The 26,646-nt window shown below is 36.7% G+C and overlaps 3 protein-coding genes across 7 annotated transcripts in view; all 3 read right to left on the bottom strand.

Moving 5' to 3' along the window:
- Positions 1 to 4,379: 4,379 nt before the first annotated feature.
- On the bottom strand, positions 4,380 to 6,994 carry LOC129576571 (cuticle protein 1). The gene is made up of 4 exons (XM_055461819.1): positions 6,823 to 6,994; positions 6,374 to 6,470; positions 5,715 to 5,931; positions 4,380 to 5,596 (listed from the first exon to the last, which is right to left on the bottom strand). The coding sequence occupies exons 1-4, from the start codon at positions 6,835 to 6,837 to the stop codon at positions 5,428 to 5,430; spliced, it is 498 nt and encodes a 165-aa protein (XP_055317794.1). The 5' UTR covers positions 6,838 to 6,994; the 3' UTR covers positions 4,380 to 5,427.
- Positions 6,995 to 15,548: 8,554 nt separating this feature from the next.
- LOC129576570 (zinc finger protein 239-like) lies at positions 15,549 to 17,510 on the bottom strand. The gene is made up of 2 exons (XM_055461818.1): positions 17,087 to 17,510; positions 15,549 to 16,808 (listed from the first exon to the last, which is right to left on the bottom strand). Exons 1-2 carry the CDS (start codon positions 17,101 to 17,103, stop codon positions 15,815 to 15,817), a joined length of 1,011 nt encoding a protein of 336 aa, XP_055317793.1. The 5' UTR covers positions 17,104 to 17,510; the 3' UTR covers positions 15,549 to 15,814.
- A 637-nt stretch (positions 17,511 to 18,147) lies between these two features.
- The window catches only part of LOC129576569 (rho GTPase-activating protein conundrum), a 50,762-nt gene continuing 42,263 nt past the window's right edge, over positions 18,148 to 26,646 (bottom strand). For 4 of the 5 annotated variants that reach the window (XM_055461812.1, XM_055461814.1, XM_055461816.1 and 1 more), the window contains exons 3-10: positions 24,166 to 24,642; positions 22,071 to 22,138; positions 21,471 to 21,733; positions 21,036 to 21,281; positions 20,403 to 20,953; positions 20,066 to 20,308; positions 19,768 to 19,951; positions 18,148 to 19,632 (exon numbers count right to left, since the gene is read on the bottom strand). In XM_055461812.1, coding sequence (XP_055317787.1) covers positions 19,350 to 19,632; positions 19,768 to 19,951; positions 20,066 to 20,308; positions 20,403 to 20,953; positions 21,036 to 21,281; positions 21,471 to 21,733; positions 22,071 to 22,138; positions 24,166 to 24,244 — 1,917 coding nt within the window. In that variant the 5' untranslated portion in view covers positions 24,245 to 24,642 and the 3' untranslated portion in view covers positions 18,148 to 19,349. Of the gene's footprint in view, positions 19,633 to 19,767; positions 19,952 to 20,065; positions 20,309 to 20,402; positions 20,954 to 21,035; positions 21,282 to 21,470; positions 21,734 to 22,070; positions 22,139 to 24,165; positions 24,643 to 24,786; positions 24,921 to 26,646 lie in introns of those variants that run through there. The other variant, XM_055461817.1, reaches the window with a different exon arrangement.

Below are 26,646 nucleotides of genomic sequence, written 5' to 3'. Positions count from 1 at the left end.
GAAAGAAAAATGATTTGATGATTCAAATTTGAGCCCCTTGAGCTCCATTCAATTATTTTTCAACGATATACACGAGAATGCGCGCATGCGCACGCGCGTATGTGTGTGTGTGTGATTTTTTTGCGTTTTCGCTTTTTCATGTGTTGCTCTTTTTTTTCGTCTATCTCACTCGCTCCACTCTGGAATTCGCTTTCGGGCGTCTTTTTTTTTCTTAAATGGAGCTTCGCATATTTTTTTTTTCTATTTCACTCATTCGCCAAAGTCATCGTCGACTACTTTTCATTGTTTTGTTGTATTGCTATTCCCAATCAAGAGGATAGACAGAGATAGCAAAGCTCTGGATTCGTGAGTGCTCGTCATACAACGACTGGAAGACACTCTTATTATATTATTATTGCTTCATTTTACATTTGAGTCGTATGCGCGTTTTTTTTTTCTTCTTCTTGGTTATTTGTGGGTGTTCAAGCACCGCAACGAAGACAATATGGAAAATTTTGCCTCTGTTTGGTGGTGGTGCTACTGTATCTCCCATGTTTAACTGAATCAACTGCGCCGTGCGCCGAGTGAAGGTGAAGACAGAGCGGGGCGATGAAAACAAAACAAAAAAAAACACACACACCGAGAAGATCAAGAACAATCAAAGCGTGCAAACAGATTCAAAATATCGCTCTCTGTATAGAGTGCCTGTCTGTTGTCTCCTTCTCTCTATCTCGATGTGCATGTTCTGTACGCGCGCGCGCCACTGTTCACTATGAGCAATTCCCTTCGACCATTACAATGTTTAATAGACATATCCACATGAATTATTAACTGTTTCTCTAATGCGAATGACGCTGTTGCGCACGATAATTGCTCGGCTGAATCAAAATCGAAATGATTTTACGATATAATCATATTTGGTAGCAGCGCACGCGTGCCTACCTTTTGTTTTTCACACTCGACGCGGTGACAATTGCCGATTCTTCGATTTTTCGACATGTCGCAATGCAGATTGCTTGAACAGCGTAGCCAAATGAAAATCGAATGGAAGTGTGGCGCGGCTTGAACGAAATCGAATATTTTCGTTCATAATTTGAAATTTTGCAAATTTGACAAAGGTGCGGCCAAGCGGTCCATATTGAGACGAATCAATCAAACCATCAAATTGCAGAAAACAAAACTGTCTTAGTCGCGGCGACCTAAATTTTTTCCCTCTTTCATTTTAAGCTATTTGTTCCAGCAATTATGCTTTATAAAATTGGAACACACTAGAGAAAAAAATCGCAGATCATTTTGGATTTTTGTTTCAAGTTTTTTTTTCTAAATGCGTTTTTCGTATACATCATTACTTGTCGTATGAGCCCAAAAAACGACGTAATTAACCGAACATAAACATTTATTTTTATTTCCTTCTCCTCACTATAATTGTTTGGGGTATCCACTTAATCTGCTCATCGAGAATAATTACACAGTTCAGATGAGAAATGTGGCAGATAGAAATCGACACTCTTAGTTTTTAATTACTTGAGGAGCAAAACAGAACAAAAGAGACGAAAAAAAACAGCAGAGAACAAAACAAACAAACACATTGAGCTCTTTTGTCTTTTAATAGTCCCGTTTCACACACGCTCCAACCCAATTGAAGTTCACACTTTTTGTCTTTTTTTTCCTTCCGAAGCAGCTTTAAACACGCATTGACAAATGTGACTTGTTATTCAAATGAATCTTAGAGAGAAAGAAAAACCCGAATTTAACAGAAATATTTAGTTATCTTATTCTTCTGCGTGAATCCCAAGTAGAAATGCGCATATCTCTTCGTATCAATCAGAACGAAAAGATGTTATAACAAACAGCGGCATTTTTTTACTAATTCAAATTATTTGATTCTGTTGAAAAATCAGTGCTGTTGTTGTCTCCCATTGAAAATTACAGCGAAATGTCGGCTATTGAGTCCGTTGTTGCAATGTAAGATTTGTTGCTTCAATGTGACGGTTTGACACGAAAATTTTGTAAATGAATGTTCATAGAAAATCAAACTCAATGGTGTTCGCCATTTGTGAAAGAAAGAAAAAAAAACATGGGTGATCGAGAAACGGGTTGAGCGGCGATTTCATAATGAGCGGATGAAAAATGTACGTGCAAAAAAAAACACTGACTTTTAGCCAAATTAGTATCACATGTCCAAATCAATCATTGTCATGAGCGGCTATCAAATTAAATGTGTGCTCAAGATCAAAAATAAAACAAGATGAGGTTTGCAAATCTCGATCGCAAGAAGGGGACGATGTGTTGCAATGGAAAATCGCAACATAACAGCGAAAAAATAGTCAACGGTGCTGCGCGCAAAGCGAATCGATGGGAATAAATTGGGAACAAGGAACGATAAATTAAATGATTAGTAAATTGCCTGTTCAATTTGCATGACACAAGCCATTAAATTAATTCATACGCTGATTGTTGGCCATGTGAGTGTGTGTGTGTGTGTGTGTGTATGTGCTGTTATTCTACGAGATGCTATTGATGACAGCCAATTTTTCTATTTTTCTTCTCATTTTCGAACTGCAGAACAAAACACCGAGTCAATCATGTCCGAACAAATGGAGTCAGCCGGTAAATTAAGTCAAGTAAATATCAACATGAGACATTCCTTTTTCGTGCATTTTGGACATGGCCTTTTTAAATATCTCGCACAATTAATCCCGTTTGGCGGTACCGTCCGTTTGGCGGTACTTTGATGGAAAATGAAAAGGCGATTGGGTGAAATGTATGTTCGGACATTAAACAAGAATTTAAAACTGTAAACAACATCAAATCAATTGCAATTGGCAGCGATGCCTCGAGTGATCGTTTGGTTTTGAGGGAAGAAGAAATATAGCTGCACATTCGACAGCAATTACTTAATGCAATATGTTTGTGTGCTCATTAATTATCTATTCGCTCATAGGGACTGTAATCAAAATATGTATCAATTTATGACGAAAAAAAGAGCCTGAAAGAGAGAAAGGGAGTGAGAGATAGATTGAAAAGGTAAATCAACGCCAACCAAAAGAAATGTAAGCAAGCCAGCCAGCCAACCACACACATGCACACCGCACCACCGACAAAATCGTCAAACACACATATGTGGCTAACGTGTCATTTTATGTAATGCCCGAGTAATTATTGAAAAAGATTTGTAAAATATATTGAGCGCGCGCACACAGAGCACCAAACCAGAGTGGCAGTAGCGACGATGAAGAAAAAGAAACCAAGCAACGCGTCAAACAATGCAAACCACAATAAGAAACAAACGAAACGGTGAATGCATTATTGAAAGTTTTGGAATTTATTGAATATGCTAGAATCAATACATGTAGATCATACTTTTTGTGTGTGGCACACCGTACATTATGACCGAGTTTTTTTTTTTTTCAAAGCAACAACAGAAAAAAGAAGAAAGAAATAGAAGAAAAGAAGTAGAAAAAAAAAAACAACAAAATACTGCAGAACCGCAATAGTATACTGATTTTAACACATGAACAGTCTCGATTTGGTAACTCAAACATTTTTAAGCGAAGAGAAAATTGCGCTGTTCTTAAGGTGAACCGAAAAGAAATATAAAGCAACAAGCCAGCAAATGTGAAATATTATGCACTGATCAAACGAGTGCACCGTATAAAATCAATTTAATGGCAATGTGCGGCCGCAGTCGCCACCGTGTCCGCTGAGCCGCTTATCAGCAACAGATGCCGTCACATTGCTTCGTATTTTCTTTTGTGGCTTGACTGTTTTTATCTAACACATGTTTCACTTCATTTTTTTTTCTTTTCTCTCAAATGGCCGCGCTCACGCTCGCGCGCGCGCTCACATGCTTGGCTTATGTGCACATTTTTGCCATCATTTGTTTTCCTTAATAGAAACTGATGCAATCATAGCTCCAATAATTACATGAACATTTGAAATTGTTTCTGCTTTGGCGTTTGCTTTTATTTTTTTCTTCGTTTCGCTTTATTTTCTTCACCAAATCATTGCATGTTACCATATATTTCTCAGCTCTGACATATGATTTTTTTTCCTGTATTTACAAAAACGCCTCAACATACATGTATATTCACTTGAATTATTCAAATATGTGAAATGAATCATTACATTTTAGGAAATATCTCATCATTTTTTTTACTTGTTGAGTTTATTGCTGTAGTTGTTGCAACTGCTGCTGCTGCTTTGCTCGGTTTCATCAAAAATCTGTCAAAAAACATTCAATTTTCTTTTCACTTCATTCATAATTAGGTTTGATGAAACCATCTTTGTTTTTTTTGTCTTTCTTCGTCAATCCATCGCGCTTGTGTGTGTAGTGTAGGTTTCGTTGTTTGGATTTCAAAAGCTCATGAGGTAATACAAATAGTAAAAAAATGTGTTGCTTTTTTTTGTTTATTTCAATTTTATTCTAAGCTCAAAAATTGTTCTAATCTATTTTTTGTTTATAAATCGAATTTTACAAGAGAACCAAGTGAAATGGTCAATGTTTCGAAACTGGAATTTTCCGTTGTTATTGTTTTTGCTTACAAAATATATTGAGCATTTACAGAAAAATTCAAAGTACATGATGTCGTTTTGTTAGTTACATGAGGTGGAGAGACGTGGTGCAAGAGTTGAAAATAAAATCCACTCTTGTACATAAAATAAAATAAAATAAAATACACAGATAAAACAGATCGGATGTTTTGTAATGTGCTATACGTCTCTCTTTCTCGGCGGAGTGGCTCGGGAGAGAGAGAGAGAGAGAGGGATGGGAGGGAAAGTCGAAATTTGTTATCAAAGTGAAGAGAAAAAAAATGAATGTGTTAAGTGGCTAGAAGAAACAGACCGTTTATGAGAAAATTGGTATTTTCGTGATGTTTAGGTCGGTATAGAACACAGATTGGTGATGATGTTTTGAAAAAGTTTTTTTTCGGTTCGTTTGGTCGTTTGTTTTTTTCGTCCAAATCACTTTTGATTGTCTTAATTTTATTTGAGCGTAGATAATTTATGTTTTCGAGTATTTTATTCCTTGAGTATTTTCAAAATAGTTTGTGCACGTTTTTCGTTTATTTTTTTTCATAGCTTCAGTGAAATCTCCATTTAGCTGATTGTCTAAGTTAAAACAAAACAAAAATTGTCGTTTGTCGAGACGAATTTTGGCTTGGCACTTCTGAACAAAAAAATTAATAATTTCTTTTGCATCAATAGACTACGTGAGATGATGAAACACATATAAAAGGGAAAAACAAAGGAATCTTAGAGATTGTTAGTAACAAGACATGTGTACAGAAATTCGAAGCACAAAAAATGCAGAAAAGGGGAAGAAAACAGTAAGAAAGCGAGAGAGCGAGAGTGTATGTGTGTGTGGTGAAACAGCAAAAGCAAAGTAGATAGATGCGGTTAAGAACTATTTTTGAACATAGAAATGCTCAGGTCCTGAACTATAACTTAGGCACAGTATGGATAATTTGGGCATGCAGCGGGTGAGATACCAGCTGGGTATTGCCGACTTGCGTATCCTGCCAATGGTGTAGCAACAGGTGCATAGTGAGAAGCGGCTCCGTTATCGCAGTATGGATAGTTAGGGCAGGCGCTTGGGTTTACACCAGCAGGGTATCTAAGCAGAAAAACGAGCAAAACAATGAATTAATGATAAAATTTTCGATTTAAAATATGTTGTGATGAATTTTCCAATTCATCACCCCAAAAATGGTAGATATGTAAATGACACTTACTTGTCACCACCTGGTCCGTTGATGTCATTGGTGGAGTAATCATAGTCATGAGCATCATAGTGTTGTGGTTGATTCCATTGATTGTAAGCTGGAGCTGAGTGGTAAGCATATGATTGTGCACCGTGATTCCAGGCTGGGCTACCAGTGTAAGCAGCGTGTGGAGCTGCTGGAACTGGTGGAGTTCCGTGCAACAATGAGTTATCGCAAATTGGGAAGCCTTTACAAGATAGAATAAACAATATGATAAAAAGTGGTTTTTCGTATTTAAATTGATCTATGGCATTTTTAAAAATATACCAGATAAATACAAATCAATGAATTCGAAAAAAATAAAAGATAAAAACTGATAGAAATGATCATTTTTAAAGGTATGATCTATTTGTGAACATTTTCTTCTTATAATCAATGATTTTGTAACTAAAAAAGTTTTTTTGCTTTTAAATTCTTCAATTTTCATTTCTCAGTCAAATATCTATGAAGGAAAGGATCGTTGAAATTTCCATTGAATCACCACAAAATATTCAAAATTCCTATTTGATACAAAAAAAAAATGCGCTCACAATAAAATCAGAATAGTTCGTTAATTTCACATTGATTGCATAGTTTGAGCGACATCTTGTCAATGAAAAGCCAAAAGAAAAGTTCGTTATTTTCTTTACCTGGACAAAGTGCTGGATTTACACCAGCTGGGTACCGTGCTGGTTGATCGTGTTGTGGAGCTGAGTGAACAGCGGCGATGAGCACGAAAAAGCAAATCTACAACAGAAAACAACAATTGGTTAAATTAACCGCCACACAAAATTTGAAATGCAACACAACATGAATTCGTTCAACATTTTAACACGCGTGTCCTTAGTTCGCATTCATTTAATATGAATTCACACAATCTTTTATGAAACAATTGGATGCTATTTTGGAATGAAGTGCAATTTTTGACAAAAATATCATCACAATTTTCTCTGAAGGTATCTATGTTTTCACACTCGATAACATTTTGTGTCATCCGTTATTATTTTTTTTTGTTGTTGTTGCAATGCAATTGTATTTATATCATGTGTTTTCTGTGTTTTTCTCGTTATGTGACTGTGGATGATTGTTGAATTCTTACCACTTTCGAATTCATATTGGACTATTATGTGTTATATCTATTTTGTTGTACTGAAACAAAAAACTATATATCACGTTTGTTTAAAAAAAAAATGTTTCTTTCAATGGACGCGTGTAACACACAAAACTTCCAATATTGTACCGATTCGGAATGAATTGTAATACTGATTCAATTGAAGTGACTCCGGCGGTTTAAATACAAATACCGCACCTTAGCCATCTCACGCATACAAGCAATTCGAGTGCAAAACTCACATACTCCCCGGACGCGCATTGTCATTGTCTCAATGTACACACATATTCTCTCGATACTTGATTTTTGCATGCAACTCTAGTTTAACTATATTTTATATGCTTTCACACTTAGTTTTGCTCGATTTTTTTTCTGCTTCTTTTTCTTTTTCGTTTGTGTTTCGGTTTCTGTTTCGTTTATTTTTTTTTTCATTTTTTTTCTACATCGTGCTAAAGTGCTTTCCCTTTCTTTCGCGAAGCGCGTTTTATAGTGGCTTTGCCTGGTTTAGCCATCGTCTGTTGCAGCTTACGGCTTAACGCTTTTCCGTAATTTATACATTACAATGTTCAAGAGATACGTATATGCTTATTTCAATACAAGCAGCCGTGTTTCTTCAAACAGCCGGATAAATGTGGTACGCAGTAAACGAAGTACGGACTTTTTATGACTCGGACATTCAAGTCGATCAATTACAAGTTGCAAATCACATGCATTTAACAAATGAATGGCACATCTACTACGTTGACAGCATTGAAGCACTTTCTTAAGAATTTGGCCGCGTTTTATGTGTGTGTGTGTGTGTTTCGATTTCGCTTACTTCTGGGGCGGAAAAAATCCAATTCGGAGATCTTATTGCCAAAGATCACGCATTTATTTTTCATTTTTGTCGCATTCTTGCTGTCACGTTTTGCATCAGTTCATTTTAAGAAATATCGAAACAACAGAAATGACAATGTACACAGTATAAATGCGTTGCGGCAAGCGCCAATACAATTCGTATCGTATCCGGTGAGAGATTATTAAACGCAGATAGATACAAATATGCCACGCGAAAGAAACATGTTGCCCTTGATCATTGGTCCGGAAAAGTGAGTAAATTCTCAAGCAATTTTTTTTCCCTTCTGTCGTTTTTGGTTTGTAAATCTGAATATTTCCCTGATCAACGGTGTGTATTGACGTTATGAGAGACTGTTGCAAGAATCAATTTCAATCATAGTGCCACGAAATGTTGGCGCTTGACTCACACATCTATTTATCTTATTCCATATGAAAGATCGCGCAAGCGCATTCACCACACATTCTGTATGACAATATTCAGCCGATGGATTTATCGCAACATTTAAATCGCCAACCAATTGAACGGATTCTTGTTCCTTAGGCGATTCTTATACGTTTCTTATCGCTCGCCTTAAACTGACCAATGATTTTATTTTTATGGCTTGCTCGTGACAGAAGCACAACCATTTGTCAATGACACACATTTTCACGCTTGCACATTCTAACTACCGTCGAATGCATTCGAATGGCTTGAAGAAGAAAAGGAAACTTTTTTGAAGAAAAAAAAAATTGGATGAAGGCGTATGGTTTCATATAATGACTCCGGTCATGGGGATACTAGTTGATATTCTGCAATTTTAGGTACCGATTTTCTTCGAAATATTAGTAAATATAATACATCTAATATTCATTCTTTCAATCTAATTTCCCATTTTGGGCAGATTTTCAAGTCTCTTCTGAGTAATTTCATTCATATTTTTCTTCAATCAATTTCCAAATTTTGATCAAAAACAGGAAAATGACAAAGAAAACTGTTTGTCGAATCAAAAGTTTTTCTTCTTTAAATTTTCATTTCATGTAATTCTACCAAATTACATCTTAATTTGTGTATATTTTCGTATTTGTTCAGTTACAGCTGCTTCAAAAAATAGTTGCAATTCATAGTTATGCTTTCCGTTCATACGGAAAATGCGCGTTGGTTGCAGTGTGAAATGTAAAAATAAGTCTTAATTGAATTAAAAATTTCAATCGGATTGCAGTTCAGTTGCAACGGCTGTTGAAAAAAAAAATCAAACCAAATGGTTTCTGCGCTTTTTCTTCGGAATATCGTTAATTATAGAAATAACATTGGACACCTTCGTTTCGCTCCAATTCCAAATATGTCGATGAATAAACATAATCATTTTTCGTTTATTATTCAAACCGTTTTTCGATACGTTTTGTTTTTATGTTCATACACTCACGCGCGCACGGTGTGCGAGAGTTGACTAGTGTAATTTAGAGGGAAAGGAAATTTTCTTCCTGGATGTCGATGGATGACATTTATAATGAATCAGTGTCACAAATGAACAGCATTAGCACATCGTTTTACACATTGGCATTAGTGACGAGAGCGTGAAGCCAGAGTGTTTACATAATCACCATAAACGATCCTGAATGATGTGCATTCGTTTCGCTTCTCTCACCGTACTTCGTAATGAAATCAGTAAAAGAGAAAATGCGGCCATCGAATAAAAAATGGGCATCCGCTTTTGGTGCCACGGCACGGATCGAGAGCGAGAAAGAGAGAAGAAATTCACTGCCACCTGAAAATTATATAATTTCGCCTGTATGCATAGAAAACACACATACAAATCAATTAATATCAACGCGAATCCAGTTTTTTTTTCTTCTGTGGTTGGATTTGCGCACTGAGCGAACATTTAAAGTTGTCCTGAGAGAGCGTGCATACGAATCAGGAAAAGTGAGACCCAGCCGAAGACAGAATATTGGCGTGTGTAAAGCGCGGTGAGCTGAAAACTAGCAGAAACGAAGGAAAAAAAAACTAGCTCAAAGCCAAGTGATTAAGCGATATTGTTCCGCTGATATTGAATAAATGTGGAAAATCAAGCGAATTTATTGCAATTTTCTAAGCATTTGGTCTGTGTTTAATATCAAATCGATTGCGCAGTTTCTGCGCACTGCAGTCGGGCACACGCGCCCCGATATTGTGCTAACTGGTTAATTATTATGATCTCATTAAGCATTTCAATATTGGTTAAGTTGTCGGCTTTTGTGTGCAATTTATGCTTTTTCATTTTTCTAATTGCCCGGACCATTTGGCGTAGACGATATAAGCTTGTATACATATTTCATCGACGTTTTAAAAAAAAAACAATTCTCTTTCTCTTTCGGCTCTCGCTCGCTCTCACTTGCACTCTCTTTATGAAACGTTTTTTTTTTTTCACCAACATTTTTCCACCAATTCGAATGGCATTCTAAATTTACTAACGTGTATAATTGCAGCGAATGCTTCTACGTGATCGATTGGTATTTACGTTTGTACAAACAATGCAAACGCGTTGTGCTAATGCTCAAACCCACTTAATTACACTTGGGTGATTGTTGCAACCTGATTTTTTGGATCTTCTGTCAAAAATTATCATTAATTTTTTTTTTCTTTTGCTCTCCCATTTACTTCCTCTTTACACGTTTTTTTCGCCATACATTTCTTGTGTGCCATTTCGTTCAAAGGCTGTGTTAAAAATAGTTTGGAAATAAAAGCAAATCAAGTATCTGGTTTGCGCATTTCAATGTCAAATCAACAGGAAAAAGAAAAAATGCGAATAATGCGGCGTCGATGCCTTCGTTGTCGCCACCGCCGCCGTTAAATGGAGTTGCAATTGACCTCGAATCGACAGAGAAAAATACACACGTGTTACACACGCAGTGCAGTGCGTGCCTTAAGCAATCGGCTGGGGTTGGTATTTAGAACCAATATTTTATAAACACGTTGACGGCTAAATACCTCCGCATTACATACCGAAAAAACATGACATAAAACAAATTCACACACAGGTGACTTTGCATATTGAATTTGCCCACTTTGCATTTATGAATAATTTTTATTGGGCGAAAAGTTCAATGTGAGAGAGAAGAAAACGGATGAACAAATCTAAGATCATATGAGCAAATACCATTGGATGGAAGTGATACTTTTTGTTCAATTGACGGCATTATTTTGATTGATATTTGTCTGCTTATTTAAATGCAAGAAGTAAAATGTTTTTTTACTCAGTGAACCAGTAAATTTGCCCATTATTTTGATGATGTTATTGCTAATCGAAAGACCTTATTGCAAATATCAATTGACAACCTATTGACGCAAAACATCGATAGTTGATTATTCAAAACTTATTGACGCCTACACCAATCATAGCCATCAGTGAGTTGCTGCTTTTTTTCTTCACTTCTTCTTCGTTCCAAAGCCACAACGAGAATTAAACTGCTCGAAATTTACAACACCTTGTTTGCATGATGTCGTCTTCCTGATGTGTGCCTGTCAGTTTTATGCATTAAAGTCGAGCCAAAAACATCAAAAAATAGTCAACCATGTATTATGATACTGTAATGTTGAGAATGAAAGTGGTCACGCCATCGGTTTCTGTTTTCATTGCACGGAACACACACACACACTCGGGCATTTTATACGGCTTCAATATAATGGAACGTGTTCGCATGCCGCCGCATATTTATGTCCTTTCTCTTCAAGTCCTTGAATTTTAAATGTGTATCACTTTCAAATTGAAATACAAGTTTTATTATTAAATCATTTGCACATTGTGTGAACTATTCGACAGCTTCGAGCTCCAAACTCGAGTACAATCATTCACGTAACAAATGTACAAGAAAAAGAATGTTTTTTTTCCCTCTGCTGTTGTTGGTTGGCTGTTGTTGATTTTTTTTTTATCGCCGATATTCTACTAATTGTTCTTTGGGCTTGTTATTGTTGTTGTTGTTGCATGCTTAGCGTCGATTTGGAGAATGCATTTTTCAATTCGATTGTTTCGAATGTGCGCACAGTGCGCACTTGGTCAATCTGAATTCAAAGAAAAACATAAGAGTCGAAGTGCGTGCTATGGAGCCGTGTGGTCATTGGGTAAATGAATTTGTTTCGGCTCAGATTTATCAAAAACGTTGATCGGCATGCAGTAATTGACGTTTACAGTCATCAATCGTCTTTTGGATATTTATTAGAGTGCAAGCCAAATCTTACGTCATCAAAACAAAGAGTATTGCACCCAAATGAAGGAGAAAAAAACCAACCAACCAACCGACCGACCGACCGACCGACTGATCGAATGAACAAACGAAAATGAAATACCTGACAGCGCGCCTGAAATAAACACATTTATGCGATTTAGACGTTTTCAGTCGATGTGGACATACATATGTGCCCAAAAAAAAAACCTCCCAATAATATTAATATACACATTTCAATTTCCTCCGCTGTCAACAATCGTTCTATCAATTTGAAAAATAGAATCGGTGCGCTTTTTATGTTCGTTCCAATTTTTCTCCATAAATTGGAGGAGAAAAAAAAAACACTCAAAACGAATCTGTTGATTGGATAAATGATACCGTCCGTGATCAGTCATTTTGATACATTTTCATTCGTATTTCAATATTGAATACAAGTGTACAGGGTAGCACGAAGGGTTGATTAGTGTTTTTTTTAAATGCAGGATTTGGAGGGTTCATGGTTTGGATCCATTTTAAAGTGATACTGCTAATCAAGGCTGAAAGTGACTGTATAAATGGGGAAATTCTTAGGTAGAGGACGAAAAAAATCTTCTTCGAGTACTCAATCGATGCCAAAATGTAATCAGAACGAAGAACGTTCGAAATCAGTATTTCCAACGTTCCTTTATAAATCTGAAGCTTAAACTTGGCTTGGTCACGCTATTTCAGTTAAATTCAACGAAATCAGCACCTTGTAAATCAATTTAGATTTACTATTGTCTTTCAATTTGTGTTCTTTCCTTTCACAGTCATATTCGCACTGTAACATTTTCATCTACGTGTGGAAAAAAGGCGCTTTTGACTAATAGAAACAGTAATTTTATAAAAATTACCGTGATTTTGTGCCCGAATTGATTTTGATTGAGAAACCGAATGGAGAAGAAAAAAAACTGAAACGTGTGGGTACAATGGTCAAGCCAAAATGCCTTTGTGCCACGCTCGGGCGTGTGTGTGTCGTGAAAGTAAGCGTTTTCGGAGGTAAGGCATGAATGCATTCGACTCGGTTCGAATTTGGTCTTAGCATTAGCCGCAAATTTGCAAAGGTTTGGCCAAAGAAAACTGGTTCGATATCGGCTTTTGATTGAATTCGTTTGGTACATTGTCAGCAGCAGCAGCAGCAGCAGTAGCAGTGTGCATATGGTCTATGGTGCAGTGTGCAATGCGTTTTCAGCACTCATTTTAGTGTGTTTTCTCACTAAGTGCACCAAAACCATACATCGCAATTTCTGCTGCTCGGCTGTCGAGCTAATATATTTGATACGATTTTTTCTCTCTCGCAAATTTAACAATACATTTGCTAATAGAATATATTCTTATTCGGGCTCTGTCGACAAGAAAGTGACATATGGGAGCAGTCATTACCTGAACATGGAAATAGATATATTTGTGTAATGTGTGTATGTGCAGATCAAAATGAAGGAAAACAAATAACAATGCTCGAAGAAAAGATAAAAAGCACAAGCAGCGCAAGTAAATCCAAAATTCCATAGGGAAACGGTCGATTTTTCAACTGGATGATTAAAAATGATACCATCCAAATTCATTTGGCTCAATTGTGTGGTAAATATCCAAATCGACGGGATCTGCGGACAAAATGGACAATATGTGAGCTAGCAAGCGCCTACAATTGCACAATAATAATGTTTTGGTGCGCGCTTGCACGAATCATAGATTCATGCATATATGCCGGGAGTGGATCGACGGTACAACCACATTCAGCACGGTACATGGCAAATGAAACTGCACTGTTGCAAGTGTTGTAAGCGCTGGCCCTAAGTGAATAAAACAGCACTATGAAATCAAATTACACGCCATTGTCCGGCCGCATATAGTATAATAACCATCCATACGGCAATTAATACTGAGCTTACCATTTGTTTTCTATTCCAATGCAGTACACTTTTTTTTCTCTTCGTTTTTACGACGATGACGACGACTGTCTTGCTCACCCATCGCTTCCGTCTCATTCATCCGTCGATTTTTCGAATTTTCGCTCGGTGCCCACGCAACCAACGCAATTCTAAAGCATAAGACACGACACCGAGGGAGAAAACGAGAGAGAGAGAGAGAGAGAGAGAGAGTAAGCAAAAAACTCCGACAAAAAAAATCGAATATGGAAGCATTCAAACTATTTAGCGGTGCAACAGGAGAGATAGAGAGAGAAAACAAAAGAGATTAAAAATTAACAAAAAAAATTATATTGTGATATTAACGTATTGCCTGATATGCTACGAAATAGCCTCGTTAATTTTTATTGGTATTTGGTTGTGTGTTCGCAGGCAGTTTTTTGGTTGCCTTTTGTTCGCTTCACACCTCTGCTCGGCTCTGCACTGTACTGCAGTATGGCACACATGAAAGTGTGTGTGGATAGGCCAATGCAACGGCAATTTCGCATACATTGTAATAATGATCGAGAACCACCACATTTTCGACTCAATCGAAAGACTCTTTTAATTTGTCATACGTTTGTTCCTGCAAGAGTAGCTGAATTTATTGCGACAATAATTTTCTGTGTTTCTTTTATGCATATGAAATGCAAAGCAGTCTGAGCCGCAACCAGATGAGGAAACAATTGTAGCAATTTCGACAACATTTGGCTCTCTATCGAAATTCTTGTGAGCGACCAGGCGTAGCTAGTACTGTATACTACGTGCTGGTACGTGGTTATACGTGGTTCATTCCATCGGAATTTCAACTTCAATTTTTTTTTTCCCTTGCACACTCACTTATTCACTCGCGCGCGTACACACACTCACACCGGCCACTCTCATTCAATCCGAAAGTGCCAATGAGTCAAACCACCAAATGCTAAACAAATTTATTTGATTACTGGAAACTGGAATTTTTCGAACGAATTTATGACTCGAATGGCATTGGGCTTAAGACAAGCGATAAATTGCGATGAATAATTTAAATGATAGCAATGGTTGGCTTCGGTGGGCCCCGTACTGTGCGGAATTAAAAAAAAAATCTGTGTGCAATCCATATTCACAGGTTGTTCGTTCCACCGCCTGTTACCGAGAGTTAATTGCTTTAAAATGAAGGGGGAAAAAGCATCAAATTAATGCACAAACTGCGAAAGGAAAAAATATTCCATCGGATAATCGATTAAAAATTCTCCATTTAAATTTCATTGATAAGCACAAAGGAGATACTGCAAGTAAATTAAACTGGTTTATTTTCAATTAGATAAGAATTTAAAGTATTCATTTGATTGAATTGGACATTTTGATTGAAAAGCGTAGAACAATAGAATATTTTCGGTATTTGATTTCAACATAGATGACAGCAAATGCCTAACCATTCTGGGAAACGAAAAGTTTCAGCTTCTTAATGTCACTCTACCATCAATTCTTTGTTCAAATGGAAAATTCAACGATTAATAAAAAAAACACTAATAGTGTATCATTATGTCATCACGGGCAGCCGTTATCTTCTGCCTTCCCTTCTGGCATTCTTCAAACTTTGTTCATCTATTTTCGATAATGGATCACTTACCTTGTACTGGATAATTTGAATTCAGTGCAGAATTTCTTCGAATTAACTATGTAATGAATACATAAATTTTTCGGTAAAAACCCATCAAATTCAAACAATCTTTTTTTTCATCCGCCACTTATCATTATCATGATGATGATTATTCAAAATCTTGAACATTTTCTTCTCTTTATTATTTATTGCAATCGAATGATGTTATAATTTAGTTCATGCATGGAAAAGGAGAAACTTAATTCTAGGTAAACTAACTTTTAACACGAAGAAAAATCAATTGAAAGTTTCAAATGTAATGAACAATCTTGATTGTGCTACACAGGTTGTGTGGGTGAAAAATATAATGATTTCAAAATGGATAAAATTGTTTTAAAATGAGTAGACAATGTTTCGGTCAGAGAATAGAATTATTTCGTTGGAAATGCGTTGGTCAGTTGCGCTTGTTGTGAACACGATTCATGTGCTTGTTGAGGTGAGCATGAATTTTCCGATGTCTGTGTAGATTTCCATTTTTTGTGAAGTGTTTGAAGCATTGCTGACATTTGAATGGTCTGTCACCGCTGTGCACGCGCATATGAATCACCATTGTCGTTTTATCAGATCCAATCGATCCCTTGCACACATAGCATTCATAACGAAGAGTTTGACAAATGACTTCGTGTGCCTTCTTCTGGTCTTCTTCGTTGAATCCTTGCAAACAACCCGAGCAATGAAACGGAAAGTCGCTGACATGAGCTTTCATGTGAGTTTGGAGAATTTGTTTCGTTGTGAATTGCTTCGGACAGGAATCGCATCCAAATGGCCGCTCGCCGGTGTGCTTCAGCAAGTGTCGCTTTAAACTAGACTCAAACTGAGCCGAAAATTCGCAAGAATCACACTTATGTGGATTTTCATGTGCACTGTCGATTTGTTCTGGTATGTCGTGTGGACTATCGTCACTTTCTGGAACCAACATATCCACTTCATCATGCGGTGGCTCATCATGTTCGCTTTCTTCTGGTATATTATGTAGATTATCATCAATTTCTGGAATCACCAAATCTCCATCATCATGCGACGGTTTGTCACGTTGATTTGGTTGATTTTCTGCCGATTCTTCTGGGCAATCGACGTTTGTGTTGGTTTCTTCTTCTTTCTTGTCATCACAATTTGCCTTCATTTCGACCTTTGCCTCGTCCAAACTTTGGAAATCAAAGTCATATTCATCAGCAAGCCCACTAAAATAAAGACCATTGCCTAGACCATTGCTTTTTGCAACCCGATAAGTTGATGCGGGTATATCAACCAATTCACCGACAGACACTGTCTCTGGCTTAATGTCACCATCTTGTTTGATTTCGGCCAAGTCACCAAATTGTATGCTGTGGATTGAAAATGTCGTCCGATCGTTGGAATCTTCTTCACACCGTGGAAATTCCGATCGCCTACGAATCAATGAATAGAAAATCAAACCAAAGAATGTGTTTGAGGTTAGGTTGGCTTTGTCGTTAAATTGGAAACTTTTATAAATACACACTCTCTGTCTCTCTAAATATTCATTACATCTATTTGGATTAAAGTCACAATTGTCTCGTCTTAAACATTTATTATCACAATAAACAAATTCAATAATTCGAACGAACAATGAATCTATTCGGACACTTTCCATGTGTCACGCCGAAGCTGATATTCACGCGAATCATTATGAATCAAATGTACTTACTCCTTTTTATTATCCATATCCTTGCACCGACTTTATTTTGCTTTTAATCGATTTTTGGTGGATTTTCACACTTTCCAAGTCGTTCTTACAATGAATGTTCTGAAAAATGCAATAAAATCGACGACTTGAAATCGCGAAAACACGATCAGAATTTAATTGCGTCGAATAGAAACGTCCTTTGTTGGCTTATGAACGAAAAATGCTTGTGTCAGCAGCAGCGATACTGCCAATGTGTTTTCGCGGCAAATGTCACCAACGAATGTGTGTCCAGTGTTCACACATTCGATGGCAAATGTTGCGCGCAAAAATGACACACGCGTTGACATGTCAAATATGAAAGTTCAAATGAAGTTGATCAAGCACCGTTTTTTTTTTCTCATCAAAGAATAAGAGAATATGAAATTACGTCCAATATAATGCGCTACACTCAACGAGATGATAGCGAATCCAATCAATCGCTTAAAAATGGCTTAAAATGTGGAAATAAAACAATTTTGGCTTATATTTTTTTGAATTATACATATTATTAAGTATGCAATTTATACTCAAATGAATGTAATATGTTCACCAAACAAATATCTCTAATAATTATCGAATTTAACCGCTAATTTTTCTTTCAAACTAAGTTCAAATGCCTAACTCAAATTTGGTTTAATTGCTTATTTATCTTTCGACATCAGAAATGAGTCGAATCAATTGTGACCATTCTATCAGATGTTGATTGCTTACATTAAGAAATACCAAAACGAAATGGTTTCATTCATTTTCAAAGTCGAATCGTCAAGATTAAAAATTGTTTGTTGTTATTTTTTCACATCGATTTTACTGTTCGGATTGAGAGGATTTAAATTAAATGAATTCTTTGTGCAAAATATTTTGTTAACTTCCAATGTTATATCGTCAAAACTAAAACTAAGTAGATTTAGTAAGTGATTTTGACCAAATTGCACAGTTCGACCGTCTAAAATCATCAATTCCACATCAAATGGAAAGCATTTTGACCTAATATTTTCATAACATTTCCATGCTTGCTATTTCTTTTCTTACAATTATTTTATGTATTTTGGATGAATCTTCAGTATTATGCACAACTGTCAACAATTTAGTTGTTTATTGTAAATGATGAAAATGAAGGAAAAAAATGTGATAGTGTGTGTATATAAAAAAATATATACTCGATTGAAAAAAAACAGCACAAAAAAATTAATTTCGTCTAAAAATATCTCCGATTCAATAATACTTTCATTTCCTTTAATTAAACTAAAATGCAATTTTTTCCAATTTTTTTCTTCTTATTTTGTGTGCATCCGCCCCAGAGACGAGGTGTTTCGTTATTTTTAGCGCCAAAGAACCGAAGCAGGAACTAATCAAAGCGTAAATCATATTAACTAGTTTCAATCATTCAATCGAATCGAATCGAATAGATTTGAATTCTCTTATTTTTTTTTCTTCTTGTAAATAGAGTACCATGCATCGGACTTCAGTTAGTTAATTACGCAATTCATTTGTAAAAATGAAACGGTTTTTATTTGCATGTAAATTTTTATGTCCTCATGGTGTTGTCACTATTATTTCTGGAACTGGCTTAGGTGTTTCTTTTTTTTTCATTTCTTCCTGTCTATTTCTTTAGGTTCAGTGATTTTTTTTGTATTATTAAATTATTCTGCACAATTGAACCGTTGCGACAAACAAATTCCCTCAGAATATTTTTAGTTTCAAAGTGCAACATGAAATGTTTTTTATATAGAGTTTACAACAACAACTCCATATGGAAAAAAAACTTTATGTTGCACTTTAAAACTAAAATATTCTGAACGAATTTGTTTGTCGCAATGGTTCAATTACTGTGCCCGTAGATAAGAATGGTAATCTGTTAAGTCTATGGCCGATTTTGACCACTGAACCGCCGTGGTCGATTCGGTGCATCGATTTTCAAAGTATGGTGTCTACATAAAAAAAAAAATGAAATGTGTGTTTTGCCTGCAACACCAACAAACAATACGGTTAATATTACGGTCAATCTCATAAATTTCTCATTCCGTACGGAATGGCTTGCCTTTACATATTCAAACTTTAAAAGTGACATGAAATTTAATACTTTCAATAGTCGTTCTTCGTCATATTCTGAAATATCAATTCCATTCTCATGCCATTTCTTATTGCAGATCCCGTTTAATGTTCCAATATTCAATTGTTTTCATCATCACTCTACAATATTCAATTTCCCTAGCTACTTATGGTCTACGTTTGGAATTTGCTAAAATTAGATTGCAATTTTATGTACATGATTAGCATTGATGCGAGCATTGTGATTTCCAGCACCGCTACTATTGCCGATGATTGGTGATATGGAATTTTTTACTTTGCGCGTTTGACGTTTGCCCATGCCGTTTTTCGTATTCATTTGGCGCGCTTGATCGATCAATCGCTGTGGCACCGTCCACAACTGTTCGGAACGACTTATCATGATATCGGCCAATTTGCAGCATTGTGCCGCCATTCGCACCTGAGCGGCTATATCATTTTTATCAGCAGGATGGATGTATCTGCAAAATATGAATTCAAATTAGAAATTAAAATCGAAAAATCGACTTGAAAAATGATAAAAATTTCGTTATTTCGTGAGAATTTCCATATGAGGATGTCGAAAAAAAGGTTTGTGTGTATATTTATTTTATTACCTCGGCGAAAATAATGACGGAGCAATAATTGTGGCGACATTGTGTTTGGACATTTTATTGTATTGCTGGTTGTCGATCACACATCTCAAAAACTCTAGGAACGCACGCAATGTATTTCGATTTTCGTGTGGTAACAGCAGACACAATATTGACATCACTTTGAATTGATCAGGCACCGGGATGTCTGCGGAATGAAAAACAATTTTAAATGAGTTTTTTTTATTCACTATAGTTAAAATATAAATTGAACTTTAAAATTAAAAGTCAGCGATAAAAATATGATTTTCCTTCTCCGTACCTGCTGTTTGATAGAACAAATGTACCAGGTCGTTAGCGAGTAACGGCGTTGGCAATTCGCGCAGCCATCGCTTTAATAATGCGCTTAAATCGTGAACGCCAGCCTTTTTCAGGATTCCGCTCACTTTATCGTGTTTCGAGTAAAAGTTTTGCTCGAGCTCATTGTATAGCATTTCGGTTTTCTGCTTATTGCCTGCAACACGTAAAATACCCTCCTCTTTGGTACCTCGAGCACGCAGATTATCTAGAAAATCGAATTTAAAGTTAGTTAACTAGCTCATTTTCGTATTTTGATGCAATCATCAAGACAATTAAAACTATGGATCAGAAGAAATTACCCAAAATCCCCTGCAAAAGTAATGGAACCAATGTTGAGTCTTCACCAGTAACTTGTTGATCGCGTCGAATCAATGCATTCAATGAAACACCAAAAACGTTACCCTCTTCTTTTCGTTTTCTCTTGAATGGTTTGCGTTTATCGAATGCAACATTGTGACGATCGAATATGGTGGCCAATTCGAGCCATAGCAATGGTTGTAATTTCTTCAATTCGGTTTCATTCAATTGATCAATATCACATCCACCTTCGTTGTATTCGGGTTCACACCAATCCGTCTGATCGATGCCATTGTCACGGCATAAATTCTCAAAACTAACTGGCTCCGAATGGTTACGAATACTTCTCACTGGTTCTGGACTAGAGTTATGCATATGATGATGACATGGTGTGGACGTGGCATTGCTGCTCAACAAACTGTGACGCAATGGTGAATTGGATGGGCTATGCTCGGGTGTTGATGGTTGCGATGATGATGATGTGTTATCTGGCGAATTGCTGTTATACAAATTGTTGTGACTACGGGCATTGGTCATATGGGTTGAACGGCGTCTGCAAGTGACAAAAAAAATAATGTTTATGATTGAATTTTAATCAATGCCATATTTCACATGGTTGACAAATTATAGCGTACCCAAGTGAACATGAAGGATCTGAACCAGATCGAATTCGTGGCAAATGAATTGTTCCAAGACGTTGAAAGCCCAATAGTTCAATGCCGTCAGCTGTGTAAAATGGGATATCGCATCGAATGTGTGATCCTCGGAATAGGTCGGCACTCACACGTAATGGTTCGCTTGGTGTTCGTCGTAAATTCTGTTTGATTCGAGCATTCGTAATGGCTGCAGTTGGATTGTCGAAAATCGACACAAAGCTTGGTCTGAAAAGGAGATTCGATAAAAAAAAAACACGAGAGATATTATTAAAATGAACAACTTTTGGTTTGAAAACTGCGTATTTTCTCCTTTTTCCCCATAAGTTTTGCATTTTTTTCAGAAGAGGCAAAGAAATATGCTGAAAATGCATAAAAAAATTGAAGAACGGTCAGAAAATGATATCAAACACTTACATTTGATGGCTGTTCCAGTGATCGGTGTCAGCTGGTAATGAGTCTAGTGAGTCAGGTGTTGCGCTGCGCGATCGTGTGCCCGTACTCGATGTGTCCACATCACGGAAAACATCACGAATGTCTGGCTTTCGGGAATGGCGTGATCGGGCTCGTCCACGAACTGTTCGATTGAGTGCCTTCACTCGTTGCTTGACAGCCTCAGCATGTGATCGCGGTAGGCCGGCAATGCTCGATTTCAATTCATTCGTTGGCAACTCACGGCCCTGCAAAAATCGAACCATACAATTTATCAATTACAAATAATCCAATAATTAAAGCAAACACTTATCCATAAATCAACAAATTTGCTATTAATACGACCACAAATTCAAACAATTGGTGCATATTTTCGAATGCCCCGGTCCGATTGCAATGCCAATTTCAAATTTGTTTTCTTTTGAGCAGTAGCATTCCATTTTTGCCCTCGACACACTTTGGTCACACACAATGGGAAAATGATTGGACTGCACAAGACACAAACTTGAAATTGACCAAATTAAAACAACAGACAGCCGTGCACAACAAAGAAAGAGAATAGAAAAAAAATACAAATATACATACCTCCTGAAAAGCCTTCGTTAATTGAGGAAAGCCCGCAGCAACTAACCATTCAGCTTCCAATTCGCCATCTATAAAATGAAAATTAATTGAGCCATTGGTCACGGTAAACAAAAATAAAAAAAATAAATAATGGTCGGTATATGTAGTCGGTAGTAGTGGGTTTTCGAAGTTACAAAAAGAATATCATAGCAAAATTAGGGTTCATCCAATCGAAAAGTGTTCCTGCCTCAATTCAAAATGAAGAGTGTCAAAGGTGATCTAGCGCAATTTACACTGAACACATTAGACACCATCGTCGACGACAACCAGATAGAGTGAAACAAATATGCCATTATTATAATGTTTACGGGTAAGAAAATTGCTCAAGGCGAATCGCAAATGCAACCGCGCGCAAGTTCCGCTTAAATAAAACGAAAGAAAAGCAAAGGAAAACAAAAACTAAATCGTTGATTTTATCGCAAACCGAAAAATTAAACGAAACAAAACCGACAGTGAAACAGAAATGAAAAAAAAAAATAAAAAAAAAATTAAATAGATAGATTTTGAAATGAACGAAAGTGACGCTCGAATGCGTCTATTGTGTGCAGTTTGCAGAACATGTGCTCGAGCTCTCGCGCATTCAACTCAACCGCGATGATAAATTTATAATCAAAAACATTTATCAAAAAAAAAAATAAAAATAAACGTAACATTGGCCGTCTGCGCATATATTCCGCTATTCCGCCAGCCATAATTGATTCAAACGGTTTGACTTGAATTCAATAAACACTTGCACAAAAGCAGCGGCAATAACAACAACAAAAGCAATACACAACAAATCAAATTATGTGAACAAAAGAAACGAAAGGCCACTAGCGCAATTGTTGCACGCGCTGATTGAACATTAGTTAATATATATTCAATATACACCAAAGAAAATCGCTCTTACAAACTCCAGGTAAAATGGAATTTGAGTGTGGCTTTGCAGAGAGCATTCTTTGGATCTGTGTTTTATTTTTCTTTCTTCCACCAATGAACGAATTTTTTTCCCGTCTATTTCGATGTTGCAATAGGTGTTTTTGTTTTGTTCCTTAAATCGTTTTTACCGATACATACATTTCACACAGAAAAAAAAATTGTTGAAGCAATTGATTTATTGACCCAGTCAACGGTAGCTTGCGCAAAAAAAACAAGCGAACTAGTGTATTTTGGAATTATTTATGGTAGAAACCTCAATGGTTAGAATTCAGCCAAAAAATGTTCCACTGCGAATAATTCGAAAATTGCAGTTTGCACACATTTCGATATTGATTGCACCACATCTATTGACACGTTGTTGATGTTTATTGCGCATATATTGGAAAATTGGTTGCCTGTGTTTGCACAAAAATCTGGGTTAATTTCTGAGCCGACTTTTCGATTATTTCGTTGCAAGCGATATTGGGAGAAAGAGAGTGTGCGCTACGCGAGCGCCCGCAAGTAGATCGCTCTGGTTTAAGTGTGATTTATAATTGAATGCCATGCAATTGAGCATTTAGAGAAATTAGTATATATAGTAAATGCGGTGTGTTCGTCGAGGGAAAAACACAGCACAAGCGATAACATGCCCGACGGACAAGAGAACAAAAATAGATCATTAAGATCCATCTAGAACATGGGTTTTGATAGGCAAGCAGGTGATTGTTTGTGGTTTGCTGACAATTTTTTTTTTCGCACACAGTCGATATAAAGGGAAGGAGAGAGAGAGAGAGATACATCATTATTATCAAAGGTGATAATTACGAGTAAATATGCGAACGAAAAATTGATGCCATACAATTAGACCCATTGGATTTGTTTGCAAATAAAAGTGGCCTTCAGCGAGTATAGTGTGTCTCGTTCATCAAAAAAAAACTTAGCTGAATTTATTGAGCTCGATGAGTCGGTTGAAGGACTGGCAAGCCAATATAGTGTTTTCTGTTAATTTCACGTTTCGCAAACTTGATGTCACATAGACACACGCACAGTGGGACGATTGACCGATTGTAAGACGCATCATAATCCGACCGAATTTTTTTTTTATAAATATATCAAAGAAAAAGAGAGAGAGAGAAAAAAAAACTTATGCAAATTATACCTTCATAATGGCTGATTGGTTCTGCTGGCGCTTGTAGTCGATACTCTGTTAAATATTCATCCAAATCGGGATCCAACATAATTGCTTAATTTATGGTCCGTACACGCTCTCTCAACAACTCTCTTTCACAGCTCTTTGATTGGCCGATATTCGATCAAAGCGAAAAGTGTTGAAAGTATTTTTCTGGAACGTCGATGTCTTATATCCGATCGTTGTCTTTCTTTTTATATTGGCTACTCGTTGCTTTGTTTTTTTTTTGTTGTGTGTTTTGTTTCGCGTATTGAACTATTTGTTTTGTGTGTTTCGTCCGTTTTCAAGAACTGCTGTTAGTTCTGCATTCAATGTTGCGGTTACGAAGACATATTCAGTTTTGCTTCAGTTTTTTTTTCTTCTTCTTTTCTGTTCTGCTATTGCCTTTACCTTGTGCTATTTTGTTTCGTGCTTCACTTAATTAAACGCATTCATTTCACCGTGAATCTGCAAATAGAAGAAAAAACAAAACACACCGATTGAATACACACACAAAAATAACAAGCGATCAATCTAATTCAAGAAGTAGGTTAAATTTTCTGGGCACTGTGTGATCAACTAATCTACAAATCATAAATATCAAATACACACGCGCCATTTCCAATTATATTCTGGACTTGTATATATATTTTCGCAGCTCATCGCCTAATTAATTCCACATACAAGACTGGATTAGAAACAGAAACGAGACAAACGAACGAAAAAAAACCTTCAAATTGACACCATCGAATTCAAGGTGTCTCACTCAAAAATCTAAATTAAAACAACAAAAAAGGAAAAGGTAAACATTGACGACGTTATAAAGTTCATGCATATGACTTATATATGATTTGATTTGATATTGTTATGATGTTGATGATGATGAAGAATATCATCGAATGCGCTGTGAAATTGCGACTGAGAGTGAATGGATTCGTATGTAACAATAAACACACGCGATCGCGATCGAAATCGATGTGCTGTTTTGATTATACATTTCATGACTAAATGGCCCATAAAAGTGCGTTCCTTCTATCGTGGCCATTGCGAGCGGCTGTTATGCCGTGGTTGATGTTGCTGTTTTTTTTTTATATTTGAGGTTACAAACTGTTCAATGTAATTCCGATTATTCATCGGTTGATGTGAAATTGTGTGCAGATCCATCGATGCAAATAACGATCAGAAATTATATTGTCGCTGCCGCCGCCGATAAGAAATCGCACAGCAGGTTCAGTGTTGCTGTTACTGTTGAAGATGTTGACGGGTTTATGTGGTGGTGTTGTTGTTTTTTTCAGTCGAGATTATGAACCTTTAAATAAGTTTTTGGGCCAACTTGGAAGTATGATAGAATCAAGAGAAGCAGCACACACACACACACACACATCTCGGTGTCGAGAAACAACAACAACAACAACAACAAATCAGCCGAAGAAAGGTGGAGAAAAAAGTGCTTGGTTTCTCATAATGGAGAAAGCTGCGTGTGGAATCACGTTTGCAATTATGTATTCATGAAGCGCATGCATACCTGGGCTCTCTTTAACGACTTCGCCCATTTTCAACAGTAATGTACGGACACTGCACGGTTCGATGTAGGTATACACACCGGAGCCGCGGCACAGCTAATGCCCCGATTGACATTGCGAAATGAAATTTTGAACGCATAAATATCTTTTTCATTTCGGCTCGTTATCGTTTGCCGCACATATTTTTTAGGTTAATTAAGTGGACAAAAAAATCCGTTTGCGCAAGTTGTCATTGTTTCAATCCATTGCCAGTCGCCCGATAACGACCGTATGAATGATGATATGCTATGTCGGCCTCGCAGAAAGGGCTCAACCAAATCACCAGGCACCAACATCATAACCATGGTAATTGGCCATTTGCAGTGTGTGTGTATGTGTGTGTGTGTGTGTGTGTGTGCATGGAAAAGCATTTGAAATATACCGTTCGTGTGTTTGTCTCTTGCACTTGTGCATTTCTACCTCATGCCTCTATTGTTAATTGGCCATAGGAATGTTTTCTTACAAGAACGTAACCGGTCGACGGTGTTTTTGTCTTTTCATTAAAAAATGACCAAAAGAAATTCAATGAACACATTTACGAAAATCACAAAACAAAACACAACGAGAAAAAAAAACGAAACAACAACAACAGCAGCAGCAACAGCGACAACAACAACAACAACAGTACAAAAGATTTATCTATCGATATCGGTTCACGCTCAAAATATTCCACTTTATTCACTTAATAAATATGTATGGAAGAAAAAACTAACGCTAAGCAGATCGTGGTATTTGTTTTTTTTTAAATGTTTTAGCGTTTAAACAGTTCGGACGGTATTAGACGTTATAATCATCCGGTGAGTCGTGCTCACCAAACCAAATAGCACACACGCTCAAAAGTGAGCACTCGGCGCGAACACAGCGCAAATAATTGAAATGTATGCCTTTTTAACTTCCGCACAAAATGAAT

Source organism: Sitodiplosis mosellana, unplaced genomic scaffold (genome assembly GCF_009176505.1).
Source record: "Sitodiplosis mosellana isolate CC-2019 unplaced genomic scaffold, AAFC_SMos_1.0 Smas_scaffold_6191, whole genome shotgun sequence".
In the NCBI taxonomy this organism is placed as follows: Eukaryota; Metazoa; Arthropoda; class Insecta; order Diptera; family Cecidomyiidae; genus Sitodiplosis; species Sitodiplosis mosellana.
Note: the sequence above shows the minus strand (reverse complement) of the source record. Positions and strands in the feature narration are given on the sequence as shown.

Excerpts from the sequence above, each read along its gene's own strand:
- LOC129576571 (XM_055461819.1), bottom strand. Across the intron at positions 5,932-6,373 it reads AAATCCAGCACTTTGTCCAG|GCTTCCCAATTTGCGATAAC; the intron begins GTAAAGAAAATA and ends TATCTTGTAAAG. Across the intron at positions 5,597-5,714 it reads AACGGACCAGGTGGTGACAA|ATACCCTGCTGGTGTAAACC; the intron begins GTAAGTGTCATT and ends TTTTCTGCTTAG.